Source organism: Molossus molossus, unplaced genomic scaffold (assembly GCF_014108415.1).
Source record: "Molossus molossus isolate mMolMol1 unplaced genomic scaffold, mMolMol1.p scaffold_m16_p_17, whole genome shotgun sequence".
Classification (NCBI taxonomy): Eukaryota; Metazoa; Chordata; class Mammalia; order Chiroptera; family Molossidae; genus Molossus; species Molossus molossus.
This window is the reverse complement of record NW_023425352.1, coordinates 60,165,058-60,185,647: the sequence shown is the minus strand read 5'-3', so window position 1 is coordinate 60,185,647 and position 20,590 is coordinate 60,165,058. Positions and strand designations below refer to the sequence as shown.

The window sequence follows — 20,590 nt, the reverse complement described above, 5'->3', positions numbered from 1 at the left end:
TGGCACCCAAGGGCGGGAGACCCGCTCTAGGGAGGGACGCTGCAGCCAAGTATGCTGGGTCTTGGTCAGGAGGCTCCAGGCATGGAAACTGAGGCAGAGCTGAAGCGATGTGTAGGGCCTGCCACCCACTCCAGTGCCCACATCAGCATTCTCTGGCTAGGTAGGCCAGGCTAGTGTCCAGCTCATGGCTGCTCCATGGCCCTTGGGTTACCCCTTCCTCTCACCATATCCAAGGGGCAGTGAGGAGTCAGCAGGGATCCCCGAGCAGATGTCCACTCTGTGGACAAGCCCTATGGGCCCTGGTCAGGGCCCAGCAGGTAGATCTCCCAGCCTAGTCTCTGAATTCTCTTCTTTCTACACTCTGCACATAGGTCAGAAAGGGAGTGAACAGAGACCTCTGACCAGCAAGGCCAGCTCTGAGTTCGGGACCTGACAGTGATTTTGAAAACATCTGCTCCCATTCTAGACGCTCCCTATCCTAACCCCATCAGCCAAAGGGCAGGGAGCCCACCAGGGCCACACCAGAACCGCCCTTCGGATGGAAGGGTCCTCGGGGAAGGTGCTGATCTCATGCCTCTTTGGAAGCTGACTGTAGTCTACCCCAGGAGCCACGCACATACCTCCGCGAGTGTCCCTCCTTCAGGACTGCATGAAGGCCCACGTGCTTCCTACCTTGCTCTAGTGGACTTCACTGGGTCTACATGTGACCAAAATTTCTGCACCTCATCAGTGTCAGGGCCCCTGCATGATTTTTACTATTTTAAAAAAAATTTTTTATCCTCACCTGAGGACATTTTTTGATTTTTTGTTCAGATAGACTGGGAGAGAGTGAGAGAGGGAGAAACATCGATGTGAAAGGGACACATTGAGTGGCTGCCACCCGCACGACCCAACCAGGGCCGGGGACAAACTGCAACCGAGATACATGCCCTTAGCGGGAATCGAACCCGGGTCTCTCTGGACTGCAGGCCGACACTCTAACCGCTGAGCCAAACTGGCCAGGGCTTTTATTTTTTTATTGCCCCTGCATGATTTCAGGAGCATCCTTTTCTTATCCATACCACCTGGGTCCCTGGAAATGACCTCTGCTCAGGGTTTCCTGAGCACAAGTTTCTATTTAAAGTCACATAAGCCTGGCCAGTGTGGTTCAGTGGACTGAGTGTCGTACCATGGACTGAGAGGTCCCGGTCCGATTCCTGGTCAGGGCACATGCCCAGGTTGTGGGCTTGATCCCCAGTGGATGTGCAGGAGGCAACTAATTGATGTTTCTTTCTCACATCAATGTTTATATCTCTCTCCTTTCCTCTCTCTCTAAAAAAAATCAATAAAAACATATTAAAAAAAAAAAAAGTCATGTGAATTTTCACTAGTTAAGGACCCCCTGGGCTACAGGGCAGAATCAAGAAGCAGAAAAAAAGAAGCTGTAAAACATTTCCAGAATGTTCAAGAGCTGATTTTAATTCAGAAACAGCTTTTGGCTATCAACATTCAGGTGTAAGGCATATTCTCAGTGACAAGAAGCTCCATAACTGGCTGGGAGCTGGCTTTATTTTCATGGCTTTTCATGGAAGAAGGAACAGACAACTTTTTGGTCTTTTTTTTTTCTTTTCTAAAAAGCAGTGAGTTTGGCAATAATGAAGCTCATGGCACATTCTCACCAGACTCAGACTACCCTGAGAGGTCGTCTTCCCTCCTACTGCTGGGCGAGGCGCGGCCCCGCCCTCACCTGAAATGCGTGCGGCAGCTGCTGTGCACCTGTCTGGCAATGACTATGAAAAATGCCTCCAAATAAACATTCAAATGACATGACTAAAATGGAGCCGAGTGTCTCAGCTACAAGCAAAGGGGAAGACTACATGAGTTAGGAAATAAAACATCTACTTTAGCAGCTAGAGGCCGTGGGGGCGGACAGGGAAAGGCATCCTGAGAGAGTTCCAGCCCGACCCCGGCCTTCAGCAGGGCGCAATTCACCACCAGGAGGCAGGAGTGGAGGAAGGGCCAAGGCTGTAGGGTTGTCACACTGGGATGGGGCTATTTTGTGGGTTGACAGAAACAGACAGACATTCTTTTGGCCTTTTCCTGGCATCGCTGCCGCTGGCAGGTGGACAGAAGTGAGCCACCGGTCACTGCTCAGTCGTTGCCACCACAGATCTTCAGCAGAATCTTCCGGTAATCCCCAGAGGTGTCTCCCTGGTCACAGAAACAAGTACATTAGTTAGGGGAGGTGTGGCCAGTTTGGGCCACCTGGCGCATTTTCTTCTGCCCCAAGTGCCCTTACAGAGCGGCTGGTCCATCCCAGGGAAACGCCGCATCACGCAGGTCCCAGAGCAGCCGAGACTCACATACGAGACAGTGCAGGCCATGACAATGCAGTTTACCCCCCACCCCCTCTAAAAACCTTAAAGCTACAATCACCCCAATATCAAAGCCAGAAGGGGAAAAATAAACACACAAAGTTTGAAACAGTCAGACACCCCTGTCCCCGGGCTAACCAATGGTGGCATTGCCCAGAGCATTTTTGTTGCCCTCGGTTGGGATCACGTCGTCACACAGCAGTATGTCCTACTCAGGAAATGTAAAGGACTGGCACGACCTTCCAGTGGAGGCGCTGTTATTATTTGGGCTCCCGGTTCCCACTGCTGTCTCCTCCACCGGAGCCCCTGGGACTACTGCGGAAGTGCAGGCCTCGTTTAGCTAATTTCTAGTCATTTCCTTCCTTGAGGGCAAGGCCTGTGGCTTCTTCCAGATGCCCACCGGCTGCTAGCACACAGAAAATGAAACTTTGCAGCATCATTTTTATAGCCAGAGCAATAGAGTTAGCTTCTCTCAGCGACCTGCTCAATAGTAAATGCTGGTGAGTCTGAAATCAGGACTTGGCCATGGTGACCGCAGCTGCGAGGTCCACGTGAGCTCAGAATTGAACTGTCAGATCACCCAGACAGGGATACACTGTGTCATGCTGGCTCTGCATGCGGAGACAGAGTAGCTGGTGGTTGTCATAAACCGCCTCCTTTAAGATTCAACACCATTACCCTTGTCTTAAGGATGATGGAACTGGGGTTCAGGGAGGTTTAGGACACTGCTGAAGATCGCACAGATCTCGAACAAGCAGCATGACCTGACCCCAGAGCCCTCACTCCGAACCTGCCCTCCTTATGGCCTCCGCCGCAGAGCTGAGAGGAAGAAGCAACTCAGAGTGAGCCGAGCTTCATCCGGGAAGCCCTGGACGTGGCTGGGACCTGGAGGCCAGGTACCCAGGTGGGGGAGGTCCTGTGTCTTCCCTGGTGCCGAAGTTTGGAACTCCCTCCCCATGCATCTCCTGAGCAGCAGATGTGCCGCATGCTGGGGGGAGGGGGGGGGACGGGGACAGGGACACACAGCAGGTGAAGAGACCTGCCACCAAGAGCTACAGTCTGTTCGGGGGCAGCTGGATGAAGAAGTACAAGCTGGAGAGAGCAAGCACAAGGCCACAGACAAGAGGCCATGTGCTGCAGACGCCAAGCCGTGAGAGCTCCGAGGGAAGGCAAAGGAGGCAGTGGGGATGGGCGGGGGTCCACAGGCTAGCGGCTGCCAGCAGGGGCCTGGTCACCCCGAGGCCCGTACCGTGATGTCGTGGTACAGCGACTTGCCGTACAGCCGCTTGTACTCCATTCTGATGTCCAGAAGGTCAATCTCACTGCGAGACACCATGATGCGAATCAGGGTCCGGTCCTTTGTTCCTGCTCCCTAAAGGGGGTCCACCAAGGGTGTGAGCAATGGGCCTCCTCGCTGTCCCGCCTTCCCCGGGCCCTCTGGTCCCCTCCAGCCCGTGGGCCCTGTGTCCTCTCAGCTGAGGTGTGGCTCTCCCCAGGCCTTCTACCCTGAGCCCCGGGTCCCAGTCAGAGGTGGGGCTGACACCACCCCCAGCCAGCCCCCCACTTGAAAGCTGCATACCCTCATGGCCTTGTTGAGCCTTTCCGCGAAGAAGGCAGGGGTATTCTTGAGACATTTCACTGGAAGAGAGAAACACAGCATAAGTGGATCTGCAGGAAACACAGTCCAGGGGGAATGGAGCTACCTTCTGCCCCCTCGTCCTCTGGGCTCAATCAGTTATCCATGGTCTTGGCTCCAGTTCTTGGGATAGAAACGTGCAGAACCAGGACAACACCCCAGTCTCTCCTGGCAACCCACGTGGTGAAAGGAGCCGTGCAGGGAGGACGGGACGGTGACGAGGCTCCGTGTGCAGCTCCAGCAGGAGGGGTGAACTGGAGATGCCATGAACCGCACAGAGAACGGATGGCCGTGTGGGATGAATGTCCCCTAGTGTTCTCAGGCTGTGAAACCTACCGTGGGGGACACGCAGGGAAACGAGGAGGATTCATCACCTCTCCCATCAGAAGCTCCAAGAAAAGCAAAGCAAAAGATGGACAGACCATGAATTTCCCAAGTGGGTTTAGGAGGGGCCAGCCCCTGATGGGCGGGGCCTGGAGCCCTTGCTTGAGAGGTCTGGGCACAGGCCTGCAAGAAGCACACCACCTTCTGGGAGCCGGGCCAGCTTTCCTTCAGCAAGGCCTGTGTTGCTGTTGCAACCACGCGTTTCTACCACAAACAGCTGACAACTGCCTGCAGGGATGTATTTTTAGAGGAAACTTGGCAGGATGTGAGTCATCTCTTCCAGCAGGGCAGTGGGTTGTTCTCCCACTAATACCCACACTGCACTGCACTCTCTCCCAAGAGCTGCACTTGGAATAGAAACAAGACGCCTCCAGACAGCTGGGGGTACAACGGTGCGGTGACCTGGAGGCAGTGTGACTCCTACCACTTAGGCACACTAGGGTTAGCAACCTTGGATTCTGTGGTTCTACTGCACGGCCTGCGCCTCAACCAGAGGATGGTGAGCACCCTGAAAGCTTGCAGTACATGCCAGTCCCCGCAGGCAGATGGCAGACAAGGCAGGCCCAGGACACCTACCCACGGCCAGCATGCCCTGCTCCAGGTCCCCGGACATCTCCCGGCAGATGCTCTTCTCAATGTCTCGACCTGTCATCCGCTGATACTCATTGAAAACTAGTGAGAAGAGAGAAGGAACATGTTATGGGCTGAATTCTGTCATCCTCCCCAAATTCCTATGTTGAAGTCCCTGCCCCCAATACCTCAGAATGTGACTGTATCTGGAGATACCTATTACCTTTAAAGAGACAATTAAGTCAAAATGAGGCCCTTAGTGTGGGCCCCATCCAATCTGACTGGTGACCTCAGAGGAAATTTGGACACAGAACAAAGGCCATGTGAAGGCACAGCAAGGTGGCCATCTGCATGCCAAGCAGAGGGGACCCAGAAGACATTAAATGTGCTATATGCTAGTACCTCGATCTGGATTTCTTTTTCCAGAACCATGAGAAAATAAATTTCTGTTGTTTAAGCCACTCAGTTTGTGGCATTTTATTATGGTAGCCAGTCAACTAACACAGGACACATGGTGAGCAGGCCGGTCCCCTCCCGAGCCACCCCTCCCTCTGCTCCCGTCAGTGGGCCCAGCTCTCAAGTCAGCCAGGTTCTTCACCCCATAAGTCATGTGCACCCAACCCCACACCTGCTCATGCAGTCCTACTACCAGGGCTGCCCTCACCAGACTGTTTTCCCAAATCGCACCCTGGCCCCATCCAGAACCCCCACCCATAAACAAAACAGAATGACCCCTTTCCTGAAATCCCTGCACTTCCAGCCCCACCACTCACTCCTTCTCCATCATGCCATGTGCCAATCCTGTCTTTCTCAACCTGACTATGGGCTAATGCCTAGCCAGCCCTCCAGCTTACCCTAGGACAAGCTGAGCACCATGGGAAGTGACTCAGTTCCTAGAGAGGCAGGTGGCACAGGGAGCCCTGGGTCCTAACTCCAGCTCTTACCACAGATAGAAATCCCTCTTCCCCAGCCTGGGTCTCAGTTCCTACCACTGTTCTTCAAACTCCTGTCATTTGCATACCAGTGTGGTGATTTCTGCCATATCTGTCTTAGTAACATTTTCCTTAGATCAGCTCTTCTTTTCCCCTAAATGATAATGTTTGTGAAACCAGGGTTTGAAAGGTTACTTACATATTCTATACTCATTAAAATAAATAATAACTAAGATAAAAATCTGTTCACTCATACTCCAGTGTAGAGGTTTAAAAGTACACTCTGGCCCTGGCCAGTTTGGCTCAGCGGTTAGAGCGTTGGCCTGCGGTCCGGAGAGACCCGGGTTTGGTTCCCGCTAAGGGCACGTACTTCGGTTGCAGTTTGTCCCCGGCCCTGGTTGGTCGTGCGGATGGCAGCCACTCGATGTGTCCCTTCACGTCGATGTTTCTCACTCTCTCTCCCTTCCTCTCTCTCCCTCCCATTCTATCTGTACAAAAAATGGAAAAATATCCTCGGGTGAGGATAAAAATAAATAAATAAATAAAAGTACACTCTGGAGCCAGGGAGCCTGAGTTCAAATTTGAACTCTGCCCAGTACCAACTGGGTGACCTAACTTCCCCACCTGCCCCTGCCGTCTGGTCCAAGACACCATCATTTCTCCTCTAGGTATTGCAGCAGCCTGCTAACTGGTGTCCTGCTCTGCTGTTGACCCCTTCACTTCTCAACCCAACAGCCAGTGAACCTGCAAAACCTAACTCATGTCCTTTTCCACTCGGAGTCCTCATGGCTTCCTGTTTAGCTCGGGAGAAAGACCTAAGTCCATGCAGCTGTCAGCAGGGCCTCCAGCCATCTCTGACCTGACAGCTTCACTCACTCCATCTGCTCCAGCCTCATGGCCCCTCTCCGTTTCTCAGTGTGCTGGAGCCCCTGCTCAGGGCCTGTGCACCTGCTACTCCTCCATGTCAACTCACTGCCTCAGTGAGCACGGTCCCGGCAACCCCAGTCCTCACTCCTCACCTGTCTCCAACTTTGCTATTTACCCTAAATGACTCGCTTCTGGTGCAGGCTACTTAATTTCTGTTTACTGCCTGTCACCCCCAAACAAGAAGGTGAACCTCATGAGAACAGAAATTATGTAGCGCTATTCCCTACTGCTTCCCACACCAACTCCATGACCTGGCAGGAGTTCAATTTGTGTATCTTTGAACGAATGAATAAATAAATGTTACCAGTATCATTACTTGTTACACTTATTGACGCCACACTTTGGAAAACACGGAAGTCTAACAGTCCATGTCCGGGCATACAGGTACCAGCCAACAGGAGGCTGACGATTCCCTCACCTCCTCCTCTGCTTTCCTCCAGAATCAATGCTTGTGGAAACTCAAGAAACCTCCTGATCTATTTTTCTTTTTCTTGGGGGGGGGGGGGTATGGCAAATGTTTATTCCTTAGCACAGCTGTGTTTAAACAGCGGCTCCAGGGGTGCAGACACTGGAGTCAAAGATGCCAGAGCGTGGACGGCACTGTCAGGAAATGGGGACGAGCAGTGTTTCTAGTTCATGTATCTTTGATAGCAGGATTTTAAATGTGTGAATTAAAGTTTAATAAACATTAAAAAGAGATGTTACTCTTTTATCTACTTTGAAAAGCTTATATATTCAGAATTATAGGTGAGGTTTTTTTCGAAAGGAGAACCACTTTAAGTAGTAAAATCAACACTTCGTAACACAGTAAGCATACTTCCCATCATTTCTCCACAGTTCGTTCAAAGAGTAAAACCTCTGGCTTAATTAGAATTTACATTTTACCCTAAATATTCTAAAATCCATCCATGTCAACTTTGGCATGTTAACATGTTAACTTCAGCATGCTAACATGCCTGACACTACAGAACAGGGTAAACCTTGGTCAGTGGCCACACTGCTAACTTTTGCTGTTCGATCATTTTTCCTGATCGCATTCTCTGATTCCACACACTCCAGAATACTGAGTGGACTTTTCCTCCCAGGGGAGAACACAAACACAGCCCTCCACTACCACACTATGCAGTCGAGTTTCCCACATATGGGGAACCACAGGGTCAGCACACCTGGAGGGCAATGGGTTAGCCTCGCCCTGGGGAAACCACCTTCGTGATCATGTGTCTCCCCCGCCCAGCTCCTGCAGGCTCTCTTAAGTCTTATGTTCCACGTTCCCGCATTAGGTACCAGCCAACAGGAGGCTGAATGAATGAGGCCTTGGTAAGAGTCACAGCTGCACTGGACTGCAGCCATGCCTGGGGCCCGTAGGCCTGCCTATAAAGCAAGTTTCAGAAGGCATACTCTGCTTCAGAACACAGAAGAATGTAGCCCATTAAGCATGAAATAAATGTTCTTCTCTTTCTGCTCTTAAGATAACATCACTGATTCATAATCCCAAAATGTCTTACAAACCTCTTCTTCTTTTTTTATTGATTGATTTTTACAGACAGAGCAAGGAAGAGAGTAATATCGATTTGTTGTTCCACCTATCCATGCAAGCATTGGTTGATTCTTGCATGTGCCCTGACCGGGGACCGAGTCTGAACCCTTGGGGCTTTGGGACAACGCTCAAACCAACCGAGCTACCCAGTCAGGGCCAAACCTCTATTTCTGTTCAAGACCACCAGCCACAGTCACATAGACCCTGACAGGATTTCTGAATGGATTTGTAATAAATTTCCAAGATGAAGGGAAAATTTTTGCTCATTTTTTGCCTGAAGTTTTGGCTTGTGTTCATCTTGTTAAACAAAATATATGCTCCCCAAATGCCCACAAATTATGCTACTAAAACGTCTTTAAATATCTTCTTTGTCAATGGCTCCATAATGTGGGCCATCCTGAGTCGTGTAATCGTGGAACTGATCTTTTTTTTTCTTTTTATTAAATTTATTGGGAGGACATTGGTTAATAAGATTCTATAGGTTTCAAGTGTACATTTCTATGACACATGACCTTCAACTGCATTGTGTGCCCACCACCCAAAGTCAATAATCTTCCATCACCATATGTTTGACCCCCTTTGCCCTTTACTACTGAGAGGGAAAGCCCCGTGCAGAGCAGGGCTGCGAAGTGTCCTGCAAGCTCCGTTTCCCCACCTTGTCTGCCCTCATTTCCTGGCCCCAGGAGGCGTGGGACTGCTCACCTGCCACCAGATGGGCCCGGCTCCGGGAGCACAGGATTGCATTGAACTTGGACTCGTCTGTTCCCAGGCGGTTCTCCCCAGCGGCGTACAGTTCCTGGCCAGACAGAGGGAAAGATGGGCATGTAATGCAGGCGTCTCCTCAGATACCAGGTCCAGGTCACCTACAAGAGCTGGGCAGATACTCTGGGCCCTGCTAGCCCAGAGAAGGAAACAGGGCCAGTGCCCCAGCTCTGCTCCATTCACTGTGTGGAGCTAGACACCATCCGCACATCCCCTCACTGGGCAACACAAAGTGTTCTGAAGCTGGAGAAGTTAGAACCAGGAGAACTGAGGCTGGCTGGAGCCCAGGATGGGCAAGGAACAGCTTTAACCCAACTAAGGGAACAGCAGCACAAAGGAAAAAATGAAACAACAGGCCTGGGACTAAGTCCTAGCTCTAGGGACAACTTGCCATGAGACTCTCGGCAGGCCACTGGCCCTCCCTGAGCCTCGTTTCCTCATCTCTATGATGTGAAGGTTGGATAAGATTCAGGGGTTACAAATCTGAAAGTCCAAAGGGGCCAGCTAGGTAACCTGAGGAAAACAGGGCCAGAGAGTGGTGGGAACCAAGGCTAACCCCACCGAGGGGTGGTTACTGCTCAGCAGTGAGGACAGCGACAGAGAAATAAATGCAGGCTTGCAGCTGCCAGGTCCATGTCACCGAGAAGCCAGAAATCCTGATTCCTACATAATGCTTCCCAGTCTCTAAGAGCAGCTGCCCTGTCTGTAAGAGGAACATGTGAGACAATTGATAAGTCAGTTACAAATGTGGGATGTCACACGCTAGGCACTCCCTGTTTGGTTGCATATGCTATTTCATTTGCAAATGAGCGGAATTTGCATTTGCCTGTTAAGCTTTTGAAAGTGTGAGCTCAAAATGTTTGCCAATTTAACCCCTGCAATAGATGGCTCAAACCAGCCTCAGATAACAGCTCTTGGATGTAAAGGCACCAATACCCAGGGGAAGAGGGTGGTCATCAGGGGCTCAGAGATCCCACGGGTCAAGGGTCAAGGGGAGGCAGAACTATGAAGGAAGAGCAGCAGGCACCAGACCTTGAAACTGAGGCAACTTCTGCATCAGCCAGGAAACGGCCAATATAGGAAATGGGAAAACAGTAATAGGAATATTTCCACTGAGGCCAGAGCCAGAATCCAGGAGCTTTGGAATTGTCCAACCGAATCTAGAAATGGGAGTGGATGCCTCTAGCCAGGGAGATATTCAGACAGACCCAGGAGTCTGTGCTCCCTGCAGAAAACAGAGCCAGGAGTCTGGGACTTTGTCCAGGCTCTGCCTCCAGGTTTCTCTGGGCACAGTGCTCAACCTTTCTGAGCCCCAAACGGACAAGACCGTAAGAGTGGCTCTCTTCTAACTCTAACAACAGGGCATTCCACAGAGGTCCTCTTCAGTCTGACAGGTGGAGAAACAAGGACACGACAGGAGTTCCTGGGGACCGCTCGCTCAAGGTGAATGCAGAGGGAGAGAGATGGCCAGCTCCACCCCACCAGGAAGCTGGGGCTCTCTCCAGAACTTCGATGGTCTAAATTCATTAGTGGGAAACCCGAACTCCTCTAGAGGGACACTCAGATGCCTGAACAGAGACAGGAAATGGTGACTTTTCCCCTTGTCTGCAGTTCATACCAGGCTGGGGACAAGGGCAGAATTCTGAGGTTGCACAGCTAATGTGACAGCTGGTTTCTAGGCTCAAATCTTGTTTTTTTTAATCTCACTTGAGGATATTTTTCCATTTATTTTCAGACAGAGTGGGAGGGAAGAGAGAGAGAGAGAGAGAGAGAGAGAGAAACATTAATGTGAGAGATACACATTGACTGGCTGCCTCCTGCACGACCCCAACCAGAGCTGGGCACAGAACTGCAACCAAGGTACGTGCCCTTGACCGGAATCGAACCCATGACTCTTTGGTCCGGGGGCCAATGCTCTAATTGCTAAGGCAAACCGGCCAAAGCTAGGCTCAAATCTTCAAAAGCTTTCCAATCAAGTGTGAATTCTGCTCGTTTGCAAACATAATAGCATATGCAACCGAAGAGAAGTACCAACTCACACACACAGTTCCACACCCACAACTGCTGTGTTGGCTACCGTGTTCCCTCTTCCAGGTGAGGGAATGAAGCCCAGAGGCTGGGTGGCCTGCTCGAGGCCACACAATTGTTAAGTAGCAGAGCCCATCTGAAAGTCACAGTATCTGGAACCCACCTTTATTGGTTCTCTTCCATTCCAGAGCTCCTCCCTCATGAAGCAAGAAAGTTGGGTACCCCCACCAGCTTAAAAAACCCAGGGAGGGTACCTGATCTGGCCATCCCACTCACCTGGACATCTCTCTGGACAAGTGACATGTCCACATTTGTGCTTTCATCCCGGTTTCCCTGGAAGGAAACAGACTGTGTGGTCAAGGCCACTCCCTGGAGTTGCACCCTCCCTCCCCTTCCTCTTCCTCCTTCTCAGGGATGCCCCTCTCCCGTGGGAAAGGTACCTGAGAGAGAGAGATGAGGAGCCGCTGGAAGTGTCCTGACGTGTCGCTTCGAATGGCCTCCTCCAGGGTCTTTTTGAATTCTGGGAGACACAGGGGAGGCCCACCTTGTAGCCTGCTGGACAAAGCTGCCCACTGCAGACACAGTCAACAGTGGGCACTGGCAAGAGAAGGGCCTGGGAGTCCTGGGCTCAAGGAGACAGGAAGCACACATGGCTGTCCAGGGACACACAATGGGAAACCCAGGAGGGGCTGTGAACTCCAGGCTGACCTGGCCTCTCGTCAGGTTTGGCCCAAAACATATCCAAGAGGTTTCCCTGAGCCCTCCCTTCCTTTAGTCACCTGTCCTGTGTGCAAACAGCAGGCAGGGTTGGGCTACGGCAGGAGATGAGGTGATAAGAATGCCAGGAAGGAACAGAGGTCCTGGGAGAGGGCGTGGCCAATGCCCAAAACACACAGGAATTTTGGGGGGGGGGCTTGGGGCAGCCTAACCTGCTTGGTAGGCTCTGCTCAGTTCCCGGATGTGCTCGTTGTTGCGGGAGGCGAGGATCTCAATCAGGCAGGCTTCATCAGTGCCCGCCCCCTGCAGAGGACAGCACAAGCCACAGGCTGGCACAGTTCCCTCACCCGCCCAGGAAAGAGAGCAGGTGCTGTGCTACTGCCCTGTCCCAGGGCACAAATTCCATTAATAGAAGCCACTAAGAGCTCCTTCGGCTGCTTGCCCCTCTCATCTGAGAGCAGCCAAGCTCTTCTCCATAGCCTTGGGCAAGTACCCGGTGACAGCGACGTAGTGATGAGTAGAGATTAGACAAAAAATCATCCCCATTCTACCCAACAGGAAACTGAGAGTCAGAGAGGGTTAGTTACTTGTCCAGGGCCAAGTGGATTGAGATATGGACCCAGAACTGTTTTATTCCAAATTCAGCCCATAAATGAGATGAGAAACAACTAGAAAATGGTCTTAAAGCAAGAGTGGAATGTGGAAACGAGTCTTAGCATGAGTGTAGAGCAGCTGCAGACGCCCAGGAAGGGCAGGAGCAATGTGGACGAGGGAGGACCGCGTCAGGGACAGTGAGAAGGTGGACAAGGTCACCAGCCTGGCTCCTGTCAGTGTGCGTCTCAGCTCTGCTGCTGACTAGCTGTGTCACCGTACAGCCATCAGTTAACCTCTCTGGCCTCGGCTCACTTGTCTATAAAATGGCAGAGATACTGGTACCCACCTCATAGGAGTGCCAAGGATTAAACGAGTACATGGGTTAGGCACCCAGAGCACCCATCACGCAGGCACAAGGGCTGAGCTTTTGTTCCCTGCTACTGCAGATGGCTGCAGGTTCACCAAGCGCTCCGGCCAGCCTCCGGGCTCAGCTCTATGCCCAGCACGGCACGAGGCAGCAACCCATTCCCATTTTCCAGGTGCTCAAGGACACACTGCTAGTCAGTGACAGCTGACCCAAACCCACGTTTCTAGCACCCCACAACCACCACCCGTCATGAATGCCTGGGGAGTGGGGGCTGGGCAGAGGTCTGGGGGCCACTCTCAGGTGCCTTCCCCAACAGCCTCCTGACCCCTCTGTAAAAGAAAGCACGTAGGGTGTCAGTGCAGTCCCCTCTCCCTTCCCGCCTCCACACTGAATTTCTCCCACTCCTCTGGGGTGCAGGAAAGTTCACTGCGCCTCTCCACCTCAGAGGAGATGATACGTTCCTTCTGAAGCACCCGTTCCAGTCACAAGGACTCCCCTCCACTGGGCTGCCCTCCCCGTCCACGGGAGGGACCCCTCCCTCCGCGGGGCTGCCCTCCCCGCCCACAGGAAGGATCCCCTCCCTCTGTGGGGCTGCCCTCCCCGTCCACGGGAGGGACCCCTCCCTCCGCGGGGCTGCCCTCCCCGCCCACAGGACTCCTGCTGTGGGGCTGGGAAACATGGGGTGTATGGCAAGTAGAGGACCCTCTGCCTAGTCACAACTGAGGGAGTGGGCAGACACTAAACCAATTCGATCCATTCATAACCTGCCCTCTATGTGGAATCTGGACTCAGGAGCAGCTAGCCTCTGCTGTGGCTGGATCTCTGATAGGTAAATGGACAGGGACCCGCTGCCGAGCAGACGTGGAAGGAAGCAGGGAAGCAGGCAGAAGCATAAAGTGGACTCGAGAAGCAGAAATGAGAGAAATCCTGCCTGGGTGCCTGCTCCTGATGTCCCCTGATCCCATCTTTCTCCACGCCTGGCTGTTCGTCTCTGTCTCACAACCAATTCTCCACTTTCTTCTGCTTAAAGTCCTCAAGGGTGCTTCTGTTATTTGCTAATGAATGAAGATGACCCCACCCATGCTTCATACCCCTCTACAACCGCAGCTCCCCCCATGTTGTTCAGATGAAGAGTCAGATGTTCCTTGACAATGAAGTCACAGGAGCAGAAATGACAACAGTAGCTGGTGAATGGGCTGACACACCATGCGGTCCAGGCCCTCCCCTGGGCTGTGTCCACATACTCCCCCCCCCACACACAGACTCTCTTACACACCTTGATGGCTTCCTTTATCTCATAAACATCAAAGAGGATTGGGGTCTTCATCATAGCCAAGATAGTCTTCTCAAAGTTTCCTGACAGTTCAGATTTCAGATCTTTGATTAAATCCTGATTGGATATTAAAACAAATGAAAACCTATTTAGAGAATCTATAGAAGGTGATGAACAGGGACACTATCACAGCTCTGAGGACCGGGAGCATCAGCAGAAAAGCCAAATCTCCCTTCCCAGCCCAGACCTGCAGAACCGAGCCTGTGTTTGAACAGTCCCCAGGGGATCCGTGGCACATTGAGGCTGGAAAAGAGGTAGGCTGTTCGATCTTTACCCACGTGTTACCTTCCTAAGCTTCAAAAGCCCAAATGTTCAAAATATGCCCCCCTTGCATTTGTTCAGTGTGGAAGCCTTTACCTTCAAAGCCCTCTATCAGCTAAGCCTCCAGCATGGCCGTGAAGAGGGCAGGACAACAGCGAGGCTTGCCAGGAGAGGACCCGGGCCAGGCAGGAATAGAGAAAAAATAATCTGCCCAGGGCTTCAGTGAATCATGGCAGAGCCAGGGCGAGAACTCAGATTACTGGGTGCCTCTCGTCAAATCTCAGTACGCTCTGGACTCCAGGTTTCTCCTTCAGAGCATCATACACCCCTAGAAGATGCCATCGGCCGGGAGGCCACTGGCTGGGTGGGCAGCAGGAAATATCCTAATGCGCCTTACTGTCCATCCAGGAGATTTAGGCCTACTTAGCCCCCAAAAAAACCAGGGGTGAGCAGGGCTGTGTTGGAGGATAGGACTCCATTCGGGGGGACCAGGCCTCCCATACACTCCCCTACGCACACTCACCTTCCCATAAGCTGTCTTGAAGGACAGGAGGATCTGCTGCCGCTGCTTGTTGGAGCGACTCCCCAAGCAGTCAATGATGGCCTGCTCATCAGTCCCTGGAGGCAGAAGAGGCACAAGTGGGCAGGGCTGGGGTTCGTGGGGATGCTCTGCGGTTGGAGACTCCCCAGGCGTGGGTCCTCCTGTTCTTCTGGGCACCCCAACTGTACCCCCACACCCATCTTCTGTCTACTACCACTAGCGCCAAGCTGCCTCCACACAGCAACCCCAGCCCACAGAGCCACGGGGTAACTGCCTGGGGAATGGGAGGGGACACAGTGGGCTCACCAAAGCCTTTCATCGCCTTTCGCAGGACCTCAGCGTCTCGCAAGGGGTCAAAGCCAGGAGCATCTGTGATGGTGCCTCGCTTTCCGAACTGCTCGGACAAACACACTTAGGTAAGATGTTGCCTCCCCCAGATGCGCACTTCAGACTGAGAATGATGTTTTATCTAAAAACTGGGGTACCTGAAGGAGTTCACAATTAACCACACAGAATAATCTACAGTGAGTGGCCCTAATGTGGCCATTATCTGCCCTATGTCCTGGTACTACAGCTTTGGGCTAGAAGCCCATGTCTAGTAGAGTCCTGACACTAAAAATCGGCCCTACACCCGGGTCCTCGGGGCTGGCCTGGGCTCCTGCTGAAGGAGAGGCCTCAGGTGCAGGAGCCACCGGCTCCTCCTCGATGCCGTACCACCAGAGCACACACAAGCACACAGCAGGTCCTCCTAACGGGGCCTGGTCAGTCACGAGCACTTCTGTGCAAATCAGAAAATGGTGATTCCTCGGGGGGTGTGGGTGTTCAACCTTCACGATGGTCCCCGCTGCCTGACCACCTCCTGGACCAGTGTTTTCTAGACTACAGCCTGCTTACTGGTCTCGCTCCTCCTGACACTGACAGCTGTGCTCCCCAGCGAACTTGACTTTCCCTGCCGAAACTGGCCCCCGGTGCTTCTGTGATTAACACAGACTGACCTTAACAGAGGTAAGGAGATAAACTCAGAAAAGATGAGGTGGAAGGAAGGGAGGGAGGAGTGGGGGCATGTGTGGGGGCAGGGAGGAGAGGGGAACCTCTGTCTAAAAATAGTCATCAAGCACATACCACTAGCCTTGCACTTTGCTGGCCTGGCCATGAAACATGACAGTGAATTCTAGGCCCTGCAAACATGGCTGCTCCCCGGAATACGTGGAGAGGGGCGGCTCTGAAGGAACTACCACCATCTTCTCCACCCAGAGGCAGTGTCACAAACCCTCTCAAGCCAGCTGGGAGGGAGCAGGGAGCGGGGACATCCCGAAGTTGAAGACAGAGCTGTGGGGCATAGTCTTAAGCCCAGTGGCCTGTGAGGGTTCTTACAAAACACAGAGCCCAGGCAGTAAATAAATAACAGAGTACTGAAGAATACCCAGGACATTCACACCCAACTCACACATACAACATCTAACCAAACTGGGAGACACAGGGCAGCTCCTGAGGTCTCAGGAACCCAAACCAAGGCTGGGGAGTCTGTGAGAAAGTGATACTGTTAAAACAAGTTATAGCTGAAGGGCTGAGCCCTGGCCTGTGCCCCCCATGCCCTCCCTGGCCTTGCTGGCAGAGGACATGGCCACGCGTCTTGGGCATTTGGAGTTCATCTGGGACTGAGGGTAGCACAGGGCTGGCACTCACCTGGGACGGAGGCACGGCAGGGGTGATGGCTGCGGACCCTTGGTATCCTGGGTAGCTTGGCACTGGCTGCTGTTGCTGCTGCCCAGGAGGTGGCATTGGTGACTGCCCAGGGTAGGCCCCTGGGGGCTGCTGCCCAGGAGGTGGCATTGGTGACTGCCCAGGATATGTCATTGGTGGCTGCCCGGGGTAGGACCCTGGGGGCTGCTGTCCAGGAGGTGGCATGGGCTGACCTGGCACAGGGGCCCCTGGGTATGGCGGGTATGAAGGCATCCCAGATGGTGGGTTTCCTCCAGAGGGTGGGTACATTCCATATGGAGGAACAGGCTGCTGGGTGGTAGAAGGCTGCCCAAAACCCCCAGGGGGGATAGGAGGGTAACCACCCCCAGGGACCCCAGGGTACAGGTTTGGCACGTTGGCTCCTCCGAACGTCCCGGACATGTTGGCTGCCTGAAAGTCCACAAAGCAGAGCCTAAGCCTAAGGAGGAGGCCAAGCAGGGCCCCAGGGACGGCACTACAGACCACATGGAAAACACCCAGGCGAGCAGTCGAACCCAATCCTACAGCCAGAAGAGACGAGGAAGCCTTCCCCCCCTTCTCTCCCTGCCCTGAGCGCTGAGCAGGGCCCACGAGCTGCACTGGGACCTGAAGCAGTCTCAACACCTTGACGCCGTCCCACATGCACCCCACCTGCACTGCTGACCCCCAGCCGCTCTCGTGCCCAAAGCCCCCACACTTGCTCTAGCACCACATGGTTTACGTATGGCAACTGCCTGTTTCCTTCCAGTGGGGAGTAAGTGCTCCAGGGCTCAGACTGTTTGTTTTATTCACATATCCCCCAGCCCCAGAATGGGGCACAAACTACACAGACTGCCTATTGGTTGCACTGTTTACACTGTGCATACATTTGTTTAGATTACAAAATATACTATTGTAAAAGTAAATCAGCCCTGGCTGGTTTGGCTCAGCGGTTGGAGCGTCGGCCTGTGGACCAGAGAGTCCTGGGTTCGGTTCCCGCTAAGGGTACGTACCAAAAAAAAAAAAAAAGTAAATCAACAACTAAAAGTAGCATGTCTGTCCATACTCCCAGGCACCCGCTCCCAGACCCAACCAGAATAGCCATCCACACATACGGACATGCAGATGGACACTTGCACATGGCACACGCACGTAAACACACGTCCCCACAAGTCCCCACCCCCACCTCCCCGTTGACCCTATTCTGAGCTCACACCGAATGAGCTCAACACGCATTCCATAAAGGCACCACCCTACCCAATCCCGCAGAGCCGAAAAGGACCTACCAGACTGCATGCCCAATGCATTTCCCTTCCATGATTTTACAGGTGGGCAAATGCAGACACAGAGAGGGACAGTGAGGAGGTGAGAACCCGGACAAAAGCCCGCACATCCTGAGATGCCCCTCATACACTCAGCACCCACAGGTAACACACAGACACCTCTGACACATGGAAGCCAGCAGCCGTTATGCCTCTGGCCGTGCAGGAGTGGGCCCGGGTCCAGGAGGGCTGGACTCACCATTCCTGAGAGGTAGTCCTGGTTGAACTGCCCTGCATAGTTGGCCACGTTATCCAGCCCAATAGGGGGCATGTTGGGCTGGGGGTAGCCAGCACCTCCCCAGGCACCACCACCTGAAAGCAACACCAAGCCATTAACCCCTGGTCAGCTCCCCAACAGGGAAAGGCAGAGACAGCAAGCTCCCAGGTGGCTCAGGGTGGGATGGGGGTGGGGGGCCAAGCAAGGTCTCGGAGATAGCACTATAGACCACACGGAAAACACCCAGGCAAGGAAGTCTAACCCAATCCCACTACCAGAGGAAGAGAAGAAAGAGCCTTCCCCTCCTTCCAGGGAGGAAGGGGTGGTTCAGCAAACATTCCCAAGCCCCTCTGTGGGGTACTGAGGGTCAAGAGCAGACCTGTCCCCCTGGGCTCACCATGGTGGAGTGGGAGTGCAGACACAGGACAGGTCACTTTAGGACACTAAAGTCCTGAAGTCAGGACATGCTGAGCCCATGACAGCAGTGAGCTCAGGGAGCATTAAGAATTCAGGGAGATGCAAAAGCACAGGGCAGGAGGTGGGGGTGCTGCCACTGTGGCTGCAAGTCTACAAGAGACAGGGAGAAGCAGGCTGGAAGGGAGGGAGGGAGATTGGCCCGAGTCATGGAAAACACAGACAGCATCCTTGTAAGAGGGACAGTGGGGAAAGACCAGTGAAAAGGCCCAGCTCTGAAACCAGCAGCACCAGGGTATGTGCCACCATGAAAGTTCAACTTCCTCTGCAGACAAGTGGGGGATAATGAGTGTTTGCTTCAAACGGCTGAGCTGAGAACTTAGCTGGGTGCCCAATGAGCTCCTACGTGGCAGCTGTCACTATGACAAGCACTACTGCAGCTCAGCTAGCGTCATCGTGCTGGCTGCAGGATTGTTAGAGGCATTTCTGTTCTCAGCAGCAAAAAGGCCCTGGGGCCCTGGCTGGTTTGGCTCAGCGGTTAGAGTGTCAGCCTGCGGTTAGAGAGACCCAGGTTCGGTTCCTGCTAAGGGCACGTACCTCGGTTGCAGTTTGTCCCCGGCCCTGGTTGGGTCGTGAGGGTGGCAACCACTCGATGGGTCCCTTTCACGTTGATGTTGATGTTTCTCTCTCTCTCTCTCTCCCTCCCACTCTATCTGAACAAAAAAACGAAAAAATGCCCTCGGCTGAGGATTAAAAAAAAAAAAGGGCCCTGGGGCACTCAGGACAGAGCCTTCTGGGAATCACCTGCCTGCTCTCTTGCTGTTCAGGTGCAGAAAGAGGTGGCAGTGGTAGGACACGCATGACAGGACTCCTACTAGGGAGCGGGGACTCAGGCCAGCGCTGGCAAATCTGGATACGCGCTTGTTCAGAGCGAAATGCCAACGGCTGAGCTGCCTTCCAGCGCTGGGCCTGTCCCTCACCAGCTGATTGGGAGGGTGGGCCCAAATGGCCTGTGGGGCCCTCGGTGCTCAGACTGAAGAACCTCAGCTCCAGGAAAATGAACACCTCCAGGGGTCTCATGGGGGAGAGGGCAACGCAACTCAGGCAACCTCAGGATGACCAGGCTGGAGTGGTGCCCTCTCTCCCCCTTGTTCCAGGAGACCTCAAGTTTCCTGTCCTACCCTGGGGGCCAAATCTCATTTCAGGAACCCAGGAGGGGCCCAGGCTGGAGAAGATGGCTTCTAGGTGTGAAGAGCAGGAGCACCTGACCCTTAAAGACCACCCGCCCTGAACACCGGGTAGAAGTGACAAGTCACGAACAGTGCTTGGAGGACACAGTGCCAGACGCTCTACCTGGCTGTCTTATCAGCAGCTCGACAGCCCAGTGAGGGAGAGATCCATGAAGCCATTTGCAAAGGAGGAAACTGAGCCGCTGCTATCGGCTAATAAGTCGGGAGACCTGGCCTGGCCTTCCAGGGGCAGCTTCCAGCTCAGGCCCGCCTGGCCTCAGGGTCCGGGCTCTCCTCTGGCACCACCCCACCTGGCTACATGTGGGGGACAATGAGAGTGAGGACACGACCGGAAAGCAATCTTACTCCTCCCCTCCACTCCTGGCCATGGAGCTGAGAGGGCATCCCCCCTCACCCTCTTACCTGGTGCAACCGGGGGGTAGCCACCTGTGGGCGGGGGATAGCCTGGGTAGCTCATGGTCAGATCTGAAAGGAAGAAAACAGCTGCTCAGGTTCTGCCAGGAGCTCCCACTAGCCTCACCAGCAGCACCTCCAGAGAACAGCAACACACTTAAGCAAGGCCCCCACAGGAGAAATTGCACCAGGCTGGAATGTGGCAACAAGTTTACCCTTGACTTGCCAGGGCCTCCAGCTAGAAATAGCAAGAGGGGCCGCGCATCTTCAGGGCCAGGTTCAGGCCCACACCCACCACTGTAGGACTCGCCACCTACGAGGAGTGGGTTTCCTTGAGAACCTTTCTCACC

The 20,590-nt window shown here is 53.4% G+C and overlaps 1 protein-coding gene and 1 pseudogene across 2 annotated transcripts in view; both read right to left on the bottom strand.

Moving 5' to 3' along the window:
• Positions 1 to 1,594: 1,594 nt before the first annotated feature.
• ANXA11 (annexin A11) overlaps positions 1,595 to 20,590 on the bottom strand; it is a 43,634-nt gene continuing 24,638 nt past the window's right edge. Inside the window, exons 2-15 of one of the 2 annotated variants that reach the window (XM_036265104.1) lie at positions 20,250 to 20,312; positions 18,166 to 18,278; positions 16,630 to 17,076; positions 15,250 to 15,337; positions 14,926 to 15,020; positions 14,085 to 14,198; positions 12,060 to 12,150; positions 11,571 to 11,650; positions 11,407 to 11,463; positions 9,043 to 9,136; positions 4,951 to 5,046; positions 3,934 to 3,992; positions 3,604 to 3,726; positions 1,595 to 2,190 (exon numbers count right to left, since the gene is read on the bottom strand). In XM_036265104.1, the coding sequence (XP_036120997.1) occupies positions 2,131 to 2,190; positions 3,604 to 3,726; positions 3,934 to 3,992; positions 4,951 to 5,046; positions 9,043 to 9,136; positions 11,407 to 11,463; positions 11,571 to 11,650; positions 12,060 to 12,150; positions 14,085 to 14,198; positions 14,926 to 15,020; positions 15,250 to 15,337; positions 16,630 to 17,076; positions 18,166 to 18,278; positions 20,250 to 20,304 (1,572 nt within the window). In that variant the 5' untranslated portion in view covers positions 20,305 to 20,312 and the 3' untranslated portion in view covers positions 1,595 to 2,130. The remainder of the gene's footprint in view (positions 2,191 to 3,603; positions 3,727 to 3,933; positions 3,993 to 4,950; positions 5,047 to 9,042; positions 9,137 to 11,406; positions 11,464 to 11,570; positions 11,651 to 12,059; positions 12,151 to 14,084; positions 14,199 to 14,925; positions 15,021 to 15,249; positions 15,338 to 16,629; positions 17,077 to 18,165; positions 18,279 to 20,249; positions 20,313 to 20,590) is intronic. The other variant, XM_036265105.1, reaches the window with a different exon arrangement.
• LOC118632835 lies at positions 7,886 to 8,039 on the bottom strand (annotated as a pseudogene).